The 13949-nt window shown below is 40.5% G+C and overlaps 1 protein-coding gene across 1 annotated transcript in view; it reads right to left on the bottom strand.

The window, feature by feature from the left end:
• The window catches only part of IFI16 (interferon gamma inducible protein 16), a 55695-nt gene that overhangs the window by 34100 nt on the left and 7646 nt on the right, over positions 1 to 13949 (bottom strand). The window contains 4 exon segments of the mRNA XM_074349653.1: positions 7796 to 7984; positions 9356 to 9778; positions 11568 to 11704; positions 12599 to 12883. Coding sequence (XP_074205754.1) covers positions 7796 to 7984; positions 9356 to 9778; positions 11568 to 11704; positions 12599 to 12863 — 1014 coding nt within the window. The 5' untranslated portion in view covers positions 12864 to 12883.

The following is a 13949-nucleotide window of genomic DNA, read 5'->3' as shown; positions in this document are numbered from 1 at the left end:
TGCTATAATCCTGTAAAAGGCCAAGAAAATAAAATATTTGGAAGGATTACAGTGAAGAAGTTACCAGGATAAGTCATTTAAAAAGCTGACTAGTGCTGGCTATGTCATATTTTGTCATTAGATAGTTTTCTCCTTCATTTGCTTTCTTCCTAAGGAGAGAGAGGTTTTCAAGTTATAAGGTGATTTTGAAACTTCACCCATCAATGTTTATAGCTTTTGTGCAGTCAGGGAAACTGCACAATTTTCTTTCGATGAATATTTTATTCAAACGAAGAATGGTAACAGAAATATCTTCTTTTGGTCTTTTAGAACAAATTCATGGCTGAAAAAAGTTACAACGTTAGAACTTTCTTGTCCAGTGAACTTAAATGTGGTTCAGTAGAAACCAAAGTTCCTTAAGTTAGACTCAAATGGGAAAGTGAGTCACCCAGCTACTTCTCCTTCCTTCTCTGTTTTCAGAAGTGGCAGTGGCAGGTGGAGATCTTGTAAGAGCACAAGCCAGCAAAGCAAAAATCAACAAATGGGGTTATATCAAACTAAAGCACTTCTGTGCAAAAAAGAAATAATCAAGAAAATGTAAAGGCAACCTATGGAGTGAGATAAAGTATTTTCAATCCATCTCTCTGGAAAGGAGTGGAGATCCAAAATAACTAAGGAACTCATACAACTCAATAGAAGAAAAACAAACAATCTGACTTAAAAATGGGCAAATGACCTGAGAAGACATTTTTCCAAAGAAGATACACAATGCTGGTATATGAAGAGGTGGTCAGTGTCACTAATCATCAGGGAAATACAAGTCAAAATCAAAATGAGATATCATATTATACCTGATAGGATGACCACTGTCAAAAAGACAAGAGATGCTTTTTTTTGAGTCCCCAAGGTGGTGGAGTAGAAAGACCTTGGGCTCATCTCCTCTCATAGGCACACCAAAACTACAACTATTTACAGAACAACTATGGATGAAAAAGACTGGAACCTACCAGTTCAGATCTGCAGCTAGAGACATAAAGAAGAAATCACAATGAGACAGGTAGGAGGGGCAGAGTCACAGTATAGTCAAGACCCACACCCCTGGGTGGGTGACCCACAAATGGTAGACTAATTATAATTGCAAAGGTTCTCCCCAAGGAGCAAAGAGTCTGAGCCCTATATTGGGGTCCTCAGTCCAGAGGTCCTGCTCTGAGAAGATGAGCCCCCAGAGCATTTGGCTGTGAAGACCAAAAGGACTTATTTCAGGGAGACCCAGAGGGCTGTGTGAAATAGAGACTCCACTCTTGAAGGATGCACACAGGATCTCACACACTCTAGGACTCAGGGAAGAAATAGTAATTTGAAAGGGCAATGGGTCAGACCTACCTGCTGATCTTGAAGAGTCTCCTGGAGAGGCAGGAGGCAATTGGAGATAACCCTGGGGACATGGACACTGGTGGCAGCCATTTTTGGAAGCTTGCTGTACCACGTGGACACTGATGCTGGCAAACCATTTTGGATTCCTCCCTCTAGCTTACGGCCTCGGGACCCAGCCCTGTCCCCACTTACCAGCCTGTAGGCACCAGTACTGGTTCTTCAAAAAGGTAAACAAAATTGATAAACTGTTAGTCAGACTCATTAAGACAAAGGAGAGATGGCCCAAATCAATAAAGTCAGAAATGAAAAAGGAGAAATTACAACCAATACCACAGAAATACAAGGGATCATAAGGGTTTACTATGAACAATTTTATACTAATAAAATGGACAACCTAGAAAAAGAAATGGACAAATTCCTAGAAATGTACAGTCTTCCACAACTGAACTATGAAGAAATAGATAATATGAACAGATTAATTATTAGTAATGAAATTAAATCAGTAACAAAAAACTCCCAACACGTCAATGTCCAGGGCCAGATGGCATCACATGTGAATTCCACTAAACATTTAGAGAATGATTAACATCTATACCTTTCAAACTTTACATAAAATTACAGAGGAAGGAACAATTCTGAACTTTTTCTATGAGACTAACATCACCCTGATATTAAAGCCAAAGAAATCACAAAAAAAGAAAATTGCAGGCCAATATCACTGATGAACGTGGATGTAAAAATCCTCAACTAAATATTAGAAACCTGAATCCAACAATACATCAAAAGGATCACACACCATGATCAAGCGGGATTTATCCCAGGGATGCAAAGATGGTTAAATATCCACAAATCAATCAATGTGATGCACCTCATTAACAAGATAAAAAATAAAAGCATATGATCATCTCAATAGATGCAGAAACAGGTTTTGACAAAATTCAACATCTATTTATGACAAAAACTCTCCAGAAAGTGGATCCACGGGGAACATATGTCACCATAAGGACATATATGATAAGCCCACAGCTAAAATCATACTTGGTAGCGAAAAACTGAAAGCATTTCCTCTAAGATTGGGAATAAGACAAGGTTACCCACTCTTGCCACTTTTATTCAACATAGTATTGGAAGGGTTAGCCACAACAATTAGACAAGAAAAAGAAATGAAAGGAATCCAAATTGAAAAGGAAGGAGTAAAACTGTCACTTTTGCAGATGATGGGATACTATACATAGAAGATCCTAAGGATGCCACCAAAAAACTACTAGTGCTCATCAGTGAATTCAATAAAGTTGCAGGATACAAAATTAATATACAGAAATCTCTTGCAGAGATTATATAATTGCAAAATTAATATACAGAAATTTCTATACACGAACAACAGAGTATCAGAAAGAGAGATTAAGAAAACAATCCCATTTACAACCACATCAAAAAGAATAAAATGCTTAGGAATAAACTTACCTAACGAGGTAAAAGAGTAGCACTTGGAAAACTATAAGACACTGATGAAAGAAATTGAGAATGTGTCAAAGAGTGTTCTAGCTATGTTTTCTTCTAGGAGTTTTATGGTTTCTAGTCTTACACTCTTTGACATAAATTGTAGCAATATATATATATTTTTTGGATCTGTCTCCTTAGGCAAAAGAAACAAAAGCAAAACTAAACTGATGGGACCTAATTAAACCTAAAAACTTTTGCACAACAAAACAAACCATCGACAACACAAAAAGACAAACTACTGAATAGGAGAAAATATATGCAAGTGATGGGACCAACAAGGGGTTAACAACTCACACTCTTTCCTGAATTAGGTTCAGGCTTGGTTTTAGGCTTTGTTAGGATGGATCTAGTGTAGTTGCTAGTCTGTTGTACAATGTTTACTCCTAATGTGGAAACTCTCTGTTTTGTTAGTCTGATGCCTGGAGGCTAAATGAGTGTTTCTATCCTACCAACAACGTTCAGTATTGCCGGCGCTGGTTGCTCTCCTGGACCTCTGCTCTATTCTCAGCCTCATAGAGGCTGCTCTGTGGTAGGTCTCATTTTATCTCACCTCCTATAGATGCAACCCAGGACTCAGGCAAAGAACCCTCTGTATAGCTCCCTCCTCTCCAATTTCCAGACACTTGGGTGCTATGAAAAACCCTTTGGCCCAGTGTGACTGTCATGCTCTGCTTTGACACCTGCTCACTAGCTGGCAATCAGGAAATTGTCCAAGGTGGAGATATTGAAGACTATAAAGCCGAGTTTGCCTTCTATCAGGGACCTTATCCTTCCGCTGCCCATTGGTTAAAGCCTGAAAACTGTCACCTCACGTTATTTTATTGAGTTATATTGCCACTTATGGTGGTAGGTTACTCTGCAATCACCAGAAATAGAAGTCAATAGTTACACTTTAACTATTACTGATTTTAGATATTTAATTTTTTTAGGTGACATTTACTGTCATTGAGAATAGATTTAATTCACCATTCATTACTTTTTGCTCATTGCATGTCCCTACATGTGATGCAGGAAAAACGGATGTGGGGCATGAGGAGGGCCATGAGGAGGGCCGTGTCCCAGGCTTCAGCTGAGCCCCTGGGACGTGTCCTGCCAAGTGTGGGTCCTTGGTTTTGCGCAGGAAAGAATTCAAGAGTGAGCTACAGTTGAGGAAAAGTAGATTTACTTAGAGATACTTCAAAAGGCAAGAGAAAGGCCATGAGGTGTGGGGGTTGGGAGCTCAGATTAGAGTGAAAATAGGTACACAGTCCAAAGACAGAGCACGGGCTGTTTCCGAAGAGGCGGAAGAGAGAGAGAGAAGCGGAGGCCACGAGGCAGCGCTGTGTTGCCAGTTTTTATGGGCTCAGTGGCTTCATATAATAGTAAGTGGAAGGACCAGTCTAACTAACCTGGGGAAGGGGCTGGGATTCCCAGCTTGTTGGCCATTTCCCACTCTTTGACCTTTTGTCGCTAGCCTTAGGACAGCCATGGCGCCTGTGGGCATGTCATTTATCATGCTAATATATTACAATGGACGAGTAATGAAGCTCAAGGTCTATTGGAAGTCAAATCCCCCACCATCCTGAGCCTCAAGGCCTCCTGGGGGTTGAATCTTCCACCATTTTGATGTTAATTGCTGTATCATTCCTTGAATGGCTGTGCCCTGCCCCCTTCCTGTTTCTCTTGGGGCCTGGAATCCACGCATTAATGCAAGGATAATTAGAAATAGTTGGAGAACTAACCATGAGTGCACCTTCAAATCAGGTGAATGGCACTGGATATTCCACGGGAGCTGGGGACAGGGAAATATCGGTAGCTTTGTGTGGATCACCAGGGTGCCTCATCCAGAGACACCAGTCACACAAATGATCCTCTTCTGAGGGATTTAGTTGCAGAAAGTAACTCTTTTTGTGGGCCAAGTAAACCTTGCCCCAGGGCACAGGGCTTACTGATTTGAACTAGGCTGTGATGTGAATAACCTTAGGCTGGCTCTGGTTAGGGCCTTGTCCTCTGGAAATCACATTCAAAATGTTGAATGTTGACCTCAATGTTTTTTTTTGTTGTTGCTTTGTTTTTATTGAAGTCAAGTCAGTTTACAATGTTGTGTCAGTTTCTGGTGTACAGCACAATGCTTCAGTCATACATGAACGTACATATATTCGTTTTCATATTTTTTTCACCGTGAGCTACTGTAAGATATCGAATATAGTTCCCTGTGCTGTACAGCGTAAACTTGTTTATCTATGTCATATGTACCAGTCAGTATCTGCAAATCTCAAACTCCCAGTTTGTCCCTTCCTACCCCCTTCCCCACTGGTAGCCATAAGTTTGTTTTCTATGTCAGTGAATCTGTTTCTGTTTTATAAATAAATTTATTCATCTTTGACCCCGATGTCAATGAGGCTCCGTTTACTCCACCCTGTATGACTCCTGTGCACAAATCAAGCACCTCCAAACAGCTCATTTCGGCAATAAAGAGACCATCTCCAGCAATTCTGGAAAACGATGCCTTTTAAAAAAGGAAATTTTATTTTTTTTTTTTAACATTACAAACATTTTAGAGGCAAAATGTGGTATTCTGAGAAAATACAGAGGAATATATGTAAATATTAAGAAAGTCCCCCAATCCATAGTTCAGGTATGAAAAACTAATGCGCTGGGCTGTTTTACTGAATCTGTCATTTAAATGAAATATCACTACTAAAGCCACCTAAAGATTTAGACAGGGAGGGAGGTTCTCTGCTGTAACTTTCAGAGTTAAATCAGGACTGATTGGTCCTTCCTCTATTCTTGACGACCTTGAAGGAGAGATAAGAAAGACATGATGAGGTCCGAGCAACTGCTGTGAAGTTCTGCTGGTTCTCCCCCTTCACCCACACCGCCTGTCCTGCTCCTGAGTCGGTCCCTCTCCTGTCCTCTCTCAAATGCTGTTCATTCTCTCTCTCCCACCTCCTCTAGTGCAGTATTTTCTTTTAAATCTTCCCGATCCCCATCATCTGAAGCCTGAAAGATACTTCCTCATCCAGCATTTGAACAGGGTAAGGATTCTTTCTACAAGGGTGTTGAGCGGGAACCGTAGAAGAAAGAGAAGTGCTGGTTCACCAGCACTGAGGGCAGGGAGTCCTCCGCGGGACAGAAAAGTGAGAAGCAGCAAGGTCAGGTAAATATCCTTCTCTGTGCAGTTGCTCCGGATTAGAGGTAGAAGACAGAGGTTCTTGTGTCAGGGGATCTGAAAGTGGAACAGCTGTTGTGTGTGTCCACGTCTGCAGGCGTGAACATATCAGAATTTCTGATTTAATTAATTGCATTAACTTTGAATAGCGTGCCAAGAATCCCACGGCGGCCCTCTGTGCATGTTTGTGTGTGTGTGTCCCCATGTGTATGAGACAGAGCGTGATGTCATATGGGGTCAACTGCATCTTTCTCTCGCGGGTCAGGATGTGCATTTCACTACAATATGGTCCCTTTTGCTCTAAGGTGTAGTTATTCAAGATCCTGGGACCCCCTTGATCATTACTGTCTGGCATGAGCTCTGTGGATCCCTTCCTCATTAAACATTTTTCTTTTTGGTGCTTATACATTTTCCATTTTACCTTTGACCTCTCTGATCACTTCTTTTTATTCTCTTGCATAGAATCTTTTACCTCAGGCCACTTTCAAATGCCAGTTTTCCCCAAGGCTTCACCCTTATCTATCTGATCTTCTCATTCAAACTGCCCAAGAATCTGACTCTGATGCGAGAACACCTGGGCCAGGATAGGAATCTCAGTTCCACCACTTACTGGCTGCGTCAATTAGGGCAAGTTACCTCCTACCCTTTAGTGGGCACCTGTGTCTCCTATCAATGGAATGGGAGTAATGATTGTATCTTCATCCTTGTTTCTGCTCCCAGCACATGTTGAGTGCTGAATGTTTTCTGCACATGTTAGTATATATATTGTATGGTAGATAGTATATATATTTTTAGGCAGTATCATTCTAACCTATAACTTTAGCAACTATCTCTAAACTGACATACACTGCTATTTCTACTTGATATCTGTCTCTAAACCTAGCCTCTCTCCAAAGCATCTCTTCAGATAGTTACAAGAATATTTTTTCTAATAATGTTAAAGTAATCTAGCATTCTTCTGCACAAAATCTTTCATCTTGTTATTTATTTCCACAATACATTTTCTGTTTATTTATTTCTGACAAAAGGCTGCACTGTCTCTCCCCCCTTACTTTTTTTTTTTTTTTTTTTACCTTTTGGCCTCATCTTCCCACAGTCTTCCATATCTACTGAATTTCTGAACTCACTATGCTGCTTCACAGTTTTGAGGACATGCATATGTACTTTTCTTTGCCCAGAGCTCTTTGGAGTGTCTTTGCTGAGAAAAATAGTACCTAAGCAGATTAATTTCTCATTTTGCACCAGGCAGTGACATAATGCATTGTCTCACTTTGCTTTTAAACCAACTTTGTGAGTTAGAGACGCTGACCATTTTAGAGGACCCATAAAGCTGTTTCCCCAGCACCAGGCAACTAGTGAGCCCTGAAACCAGGATCAGGTCAGTCCTGCTCAAAGCCATGCTCCTGGCCATTAAATGAATTTATTCCTCTGCCCTCCTAATTTCTTCAAATATTTTATTTTTTAGCACAAGTATCATATCATTTTGAAGTCTATGTAAGAGTCATCTCCTCATATCCTTTAAAAAAGTCCACTTACAGAAGGTAGTGAGGGTATAGCTCAGTGGTACAGCACATGCTTAGCATGTGTGAGGTCCTGGGTTCAATCCCTAGGACCTCCATTAAAATTAAAAAAGAAAAATTGTCCCCTTACAAATGAATGTGAGAGCATTGTATTCTCCTCCCACCTGCAGACTCTATGCTCTAAGAAAAGAGAAGCCTGGTGCTCTGAAAACCTGTGCAAAATGATCTGCCTTTTTGGAAAACTAGTGTTTCTCTAGCAGGTTCCCACCTTGATGAAGCTGTGATCTACACATGCCAGTTTCAACTTCCGGTCAATTGTTCTCAGTTTAAAGCAGAACAGTCGAAGCTTATCTCCTTCCTTACACTGGACGTCGTGCCATTTCCCATTCCCCACGACGTCCATCTTTCCTGTTTTATCTTGTATCTCATAGATTGTGTTCTTCACATTCACTCGTTTCTGCAACAGAAATTTAACAGTTTCTGAAAATGCAATAACTTCCATATGTATGAGAAAGACCCTTATGACCCAGTAAATACAAGACATAAAAAAAGCAATTACAGCCACAGATACACATATAGCTTTGGACTTCTCGGAGAACTTTCTTTTACTATCTTGCTTTTTTATTTTTGCTTTTCTCGTTTCAGATGTTTTCCAGCTGGCAGTTCTAGAACAATGAGTTTTCTTTCTTTTTTCTACTGCTTCCACCTCAAGAGCAGCTTTATTTCCTTAGAACAACTGGAAGAGAGGGATCAGAAGTCCTTGATGAACTTCTGTGTCTCCTCGCCTTAGTCAGAAATGAACGGACATGGACTGTAACTATTCATTTAATAGATTGTAAAAAAAAAAATCTATATAACAAGTAAGGTTCTGGTTACCCACTATTTTTTTCTCAAACTTCTCCATTTGCTCGGTCTTCTCCAGTATCTTATTCCCACTGATGAAGGTCCCACAGGTCACACTGTATAGTGTCTCACTCATGAGAGTTATTACTCATCAATTGTATAGCTGCGTTTATAAATATGGTCTCTTAAAGATGGTATAAGAAAGTATTTGAGGTAAATTAAGAGGCTATCTTAGAAGATAAGTATATAGGTTTATGAAGCGGGCAATCACGTAAGATATTAGGTGAGTTCATAGCAGTTTGTAAATTTGGGGGGGATTGGCTCCATCATACTATCTAGTATCCTGAACTTGGAAACTGATGTGTCAGTAAAGCTCTCTATGCCTTTTTTGATAAATAAGGGAATTAGATGACTGTATCTTCCAAATATCATAAAATACGATATTTCTTCAATTAACTATTCACGAATAATAAATGGATAAGACAGAGGAGACAGCATTATGTGGTTATATCATTTGCCTAACTGTTGAACGTCTATGCATTCAAGAGGATACCAGCAAATGTATTTATTATTCTGGATACATGCCATAACCAGCATTCAGCCTTAGTAGGGCAACCCATTCTTCAAAATACAAAGAGAGTAGTGAAGTTCAGAGATAAAATGATTAGAATGAGCATATAGATTTATACCCTGCACTGTCTTTGATCATGGTGTCTGGGCATAGGTAGTCATAACTGGTGAAATGACAAGGTTTCTTAGTGAATCTTTTTCAAGGACTTGCTTGGAAGTGTCTTGGGGAGAAGACTGCTAACAGGTCACCCAGTCCCATTTCCTGTGGTGTGGCAGACTTGGCCACCTATCTGTAGCCAAGAGAGAGAACTGAGCACTGAGTTCCAATATTCAGTCAGTAAACAGAGCTCGGCAAGGGAAGATGTTCAATTTCAGGCCCTGATGGAGAAAATGAAAAGCAATTTTAAGAGATTACCTGATGTAACTCAAACAGCCCATACACAAATGTTCCCGACGCTTGCTTGTGAAGATTATCGATTTTCGGCGTTTCATTTGCTCTTTTGATAATGCTGTTTGGAACTTCGAGCTTTTGATCAGGACCAGCTTCAGACACAGTTGATGCTTCATTTACTTCCAGGATTCCTTTGCATTCAAAATAATCTGATATGGTAATGACCTTCTGTTTTATGAATTTCTCTTTCAGGTTGGCATTTAAAACCTTCACTTGGAAAAACTGACTCGCGGTAACCACTGTAGCGTGGAACATGGTGCTTTTCCCCTTGTCTGGAGACTCATATTCAAATAGCTCTGTTGCTTTGAGTACCATCACTGTCATTGGTCCCTTTTGAAGAACACTTCCCCTGGCAGCCACCTTGCGCTGGACCTGCGCTTTCTGGTTCTGTGTTGGACAGAAGCAGGAAAATAAACTTACAAGTTTGAGGGGGGAATACAAAGTCACTTTCTATGAGTGACCCCTCAAACACAACATTGGGCCACAACAACCTTTACAGATATTTGGAGCTGGACTCAGGCTAGAAAGGAAGAGTTTCATGGGAAGGAAACCTCGTGAGCTGGTAAAGCTTAGACAGCAGAAGCATAAGGTAGCAGACAATAGGAAAAGAAGTTAGAACATCCATTTTAAACAAAGTAATCTTTCTGAATTAAAGCATGAACCTCAGCAGGAGCAACACAGAGCCACGGATGATAAGAACATTGTCGTAAAGTACTTGAGAGATAGATTTAAACATAATGATGAAGTCTAATATCTCTTCCACCCACTTAAAGGACCAAAGAAAATAAAAAGAGTGAAGAAAGAAGTAAGATCACACTGGAAATAGAGAATGGTGCCTACCACAAGTCACAAACATGAACGTTTTCCATTATTGCTAGTGTACCTGGGGACATTTTGAGGGCTCAAAGTATTGCCTCTTTCCAAGAAATAATACTCTGTTATAAGTAGTGAGAAAGACATGGTGGCTCAGAATTCCCTATTCAAAACTGGCTCAAATAAAGGATATCTGATTAGAACTATGCCCTCTGCAGTGTATCCACAGTGTTTCTCATTAGCTTGGATGCTGACCGGAAAAACAGAGGACAGGTTTGTTTACCTCCAATCGCTTTTCTCCACAGTGGCCTGATTTATTTGAATTGCAGCAGAATGCTTTCATGGAGACAAAGCTGCCTGATCTGTAATTGGAGGTGTGGGAAGCATGGGTGGGCCCTGTGTTCATGGAACACCGAATCAAGCTATCTTCTTTCATAGACCAAAAGTGTACAGAGTGGTCTGGCCTGGGATGTTACACTTGGTGATCACTTGTAAATGACTGGGCCTTACCTGGATGTGGCTTCTCATCAATGTGACCCATTTACCATGACAAAAGAAACACCTTTGCCGAAGTGATTTAATCAACAGTAATAGAATTATACACCGGACTGACAATAGTTACTGTGGAATGCACCTGTTAGTGAGTTGAAGAAAACTTGGAAAAGAGAGACAGGAAATGACAGGTAGGTGAGTCGAGGCCTGGGGAGGTGGAGGACAGCCCAGGGTTGTGGATGTGTTGGTTACCAAAGGACAGAGAGGTTGAACCTTCTCCTGAGGCACTTTATTTATTTATTTTTTTTGTTCCAGTCTTTTCTTTGGTTGGGTTTTTTCTTTTCTGAAAGTAGTTTAATTTTTCTGTAATGGTTTTCAATATTAAAAGAAACAGAACACATTTTCATGACACTATGGTAGGTTCTATTTATGTGCAAGATTATGTCCTTGGAAACTCCAAGGAGTTCCAACTCATCACCAAGACAGCTGGCTGGGAGGTAAGAGTGGCCATAGACGGCTGTGTTAAAAAAGGGATGGTTGACTCACACAGACACATCACCCCTCTGTGTCGTAATGGGAAGAGCACTGCTCTTAGAATTAGAAAATCTGGCTTTATGTAAGCGTAAGCAAGATGCATTTTCAATCCAGTTGTTAACAGACTTTTATAATGAGGATGATGTGATCATATTTATGTCAGAGAAATTTTTACTCTGTTTTTAAAGTGCCTTACTCTTTGCCTGGCAAAAAAGTAGATAATCCATAATTTCCCAATTTGGTAAATCTGAACTGTTGGAATAATCATAAAGAACCGAGCGCCTTAGCAGAGTTCCTTCTGCGGGACCGCAAGCCCGTCCCTCTTCCTCGAGCTTACCTGAGCCACAGGACTCTGCTTTCCTCTCTCAGGTGCCTGGGCACTGCTTGTGGTGGGTGCGGGTGTTGCAGAACCTGTTTCTTCCTGATTACTCTTTTTTGCTGAAGTTGTCCTTTCGGCTTTTGTTTTCTTTGCAACTGATATAAAAACAAAGACACAATCAACCCAGAGCAGCTGCTTGAAGAGAGCTGAAGCAATTTTGGGGTTATCTCCCCCCAGCTCCTGCTTGTGGGTCGAGAGGTACGTTATTGTTTACCTTGACTGCATTGGCCATCCTGGCCACCAGGGGACCGAGGGTAGTAATATAGGCAGGGAGACTGTCTCATGCCTCCTTCATGGTTTTGGTACTTCCTCCCCGTGCAGTATCCCTCCTGTCCTCTGGGTTCCCATGTCCCTGAGTCAGACCCTTTCCCTACCCTGTTCCCCTATCCTACTCTTTAAAAAAAATAATCCAAGGTTTTCATGATGTTGATTTCCTAAAAGATGCATTAAACTTACAGAAGCCAGTGAAAGGAAATATGATATGAATCTGTAAGGTGACAAAATGGTGATATTGGTCTTTGAAACTTTGGTTTTGCCTGGTGGTTTTACAAAAGTCCTTTATATCTCTGAGGCGGAGGTTTTTATGTTAAGTACTGCTGCCTCTTTATTACTAGAAAGGATGATGACCATGGAGCAAATAGTCTCAATAGAATAGTCACATTAATTGGTTAAATGTAAATATTTTTTAAAAAAACCACAAATCTTAAATTATCATTTTCGAACATTTCTAATGTATTGAAAATTGCAGCTTCTCTTCTATTTCCTCCTTTTCTTCTTTATCCTTACCCCAAATATACCATTCAATGTACATTTATAAAAAAGGGGATGTTCTATGTCGTCAAACCTGTTGGCTTCTGCAGTACTAACATTGTCATGGCTACTAAGACGTAAATTGGAAAAGGAGTAATTAAACGTGACTAAGGTGGTGTTCGATTCAAGACCAGGGGGAGCCAGAGGAAAGCAGTTGTACTTGAGGTCTTCCTTGTTACCTTTTAGCATCTCCATTCTAAGGTTTTGTTTGAGCTCTTCAAGTTCTTTTATACCTTCTATCAATTCTATTAGTTTGTTGACACAGGCAACCCCTGGGAATTTTGCTTCCATCAGATCAGCAATCTTAATTCTGTCATATTTGTCTTGAGCTTTTGAGGTCAGTTTTAAATTACGGGCCAGTAACGACTTAAGCATACGAAAGTGATAATCATCGATGTTCTGTAATCCTTTCACCAGAAGAATTCTCTTGTATTCATCCACCATCTCTCAAGTTACAGATGAGTCTACAAGAGAAAAGTAACATACAGTGTGACGCATTTATACAGACAAGTTAAAAGACTGGTTATGTCTATGTGAGTAAGTGGGCAACATGAATGTGGTACCCTTGGGTGCATATGACAAAAAGGAACTTCAGGACCAGATGTGCCATTTGGAAAATGTATTGAGAACTTCTGCATTAGGAAGATTTTTTAAATCCTTCCCTATTAATGATGATAGTTGAGCTGGATCAAGAGAGTGTGTGGTAGAAAGATGCTTAGAAACAGGTCCTTTTTGCAGTGTGTAGAATATAGACTGTTTACTGACAAAGTCCCCAGTCCTCCTCCCATCCTTTATTAGGGCTGGAGTCTGGCTGTGAATGTCTGTGGTTGGGTCCTGACTCTCCCCACACCCACAAGGTTGAAGTGACCTATGTGCAATGTAGGCTGCAGCCTCCCACCTTGTGTGAGGATCCTTCTGCCACAGCGTCCCAGTTCCATGCTGGGTACCCACCTTCATCCACTTTGGCTCTTCCTCTAGTCATATCTCATTAGCATCATCTCTCCCTGGGGCTTGGACCATGTGCCTACATCACTGTCCCTTTGCTTGACTTTTACCCGCTCTCTAATGCAGAATTACAGCATTCCTTGTCTGGGGTTACTTAATAGCTGCTTGAATTTCCTCCTTCCAGACTTAATCTCTCTAATCAGTTATTTTCATAGACCAAATTACCTCTCTAAACTACATTTTACTCTGCTTGAAATTTTCAATAGCTCCCCATTTTCTTTATGAACAATTCCTTGTCCGTAGCCTGGCCAGGAAGTCTTGAAAAATTTGACTCTTTCCTACTTTCCCTACTTTCCATTTTTTATATTTAAGCTCTAGAACTTTATAGGACTTCTTACTATTCCAGACCCTCCCATGGAATATACTTCCTACCCTTCTACTTGCAAAGCAGATCTAGGGAGTACATTGTCTTCAAGAAGCTATTCAAAATTAATTTAAAAGTTTGCCAACTTAGGTAATATGCAGATGTGCTCAGCCTGAATCAAATCATTGGGAAACCCTTACATAGGCTATTTTCCATATAGT

This window comes from Camelus bactrianus, chromosome 21 (assembly GCF_048773025.1).
Source record: "Camelus bactrianus isolate YW-2024 breed Bactrian camel chromosome 21, ASM4877302v1, whole genome shotgun sequence".
NCBI classification, from domain to species: Eukaryota; Metazoa; Chordata; class Mammalia; order Artiodactyla; family Camelidae; genus Camelus; species Camelus bactrianus.
Note: the sequence above shows the minus strand (reverse complement) of the source record. Positions and strands in the feature narration are given on the sequence as shown.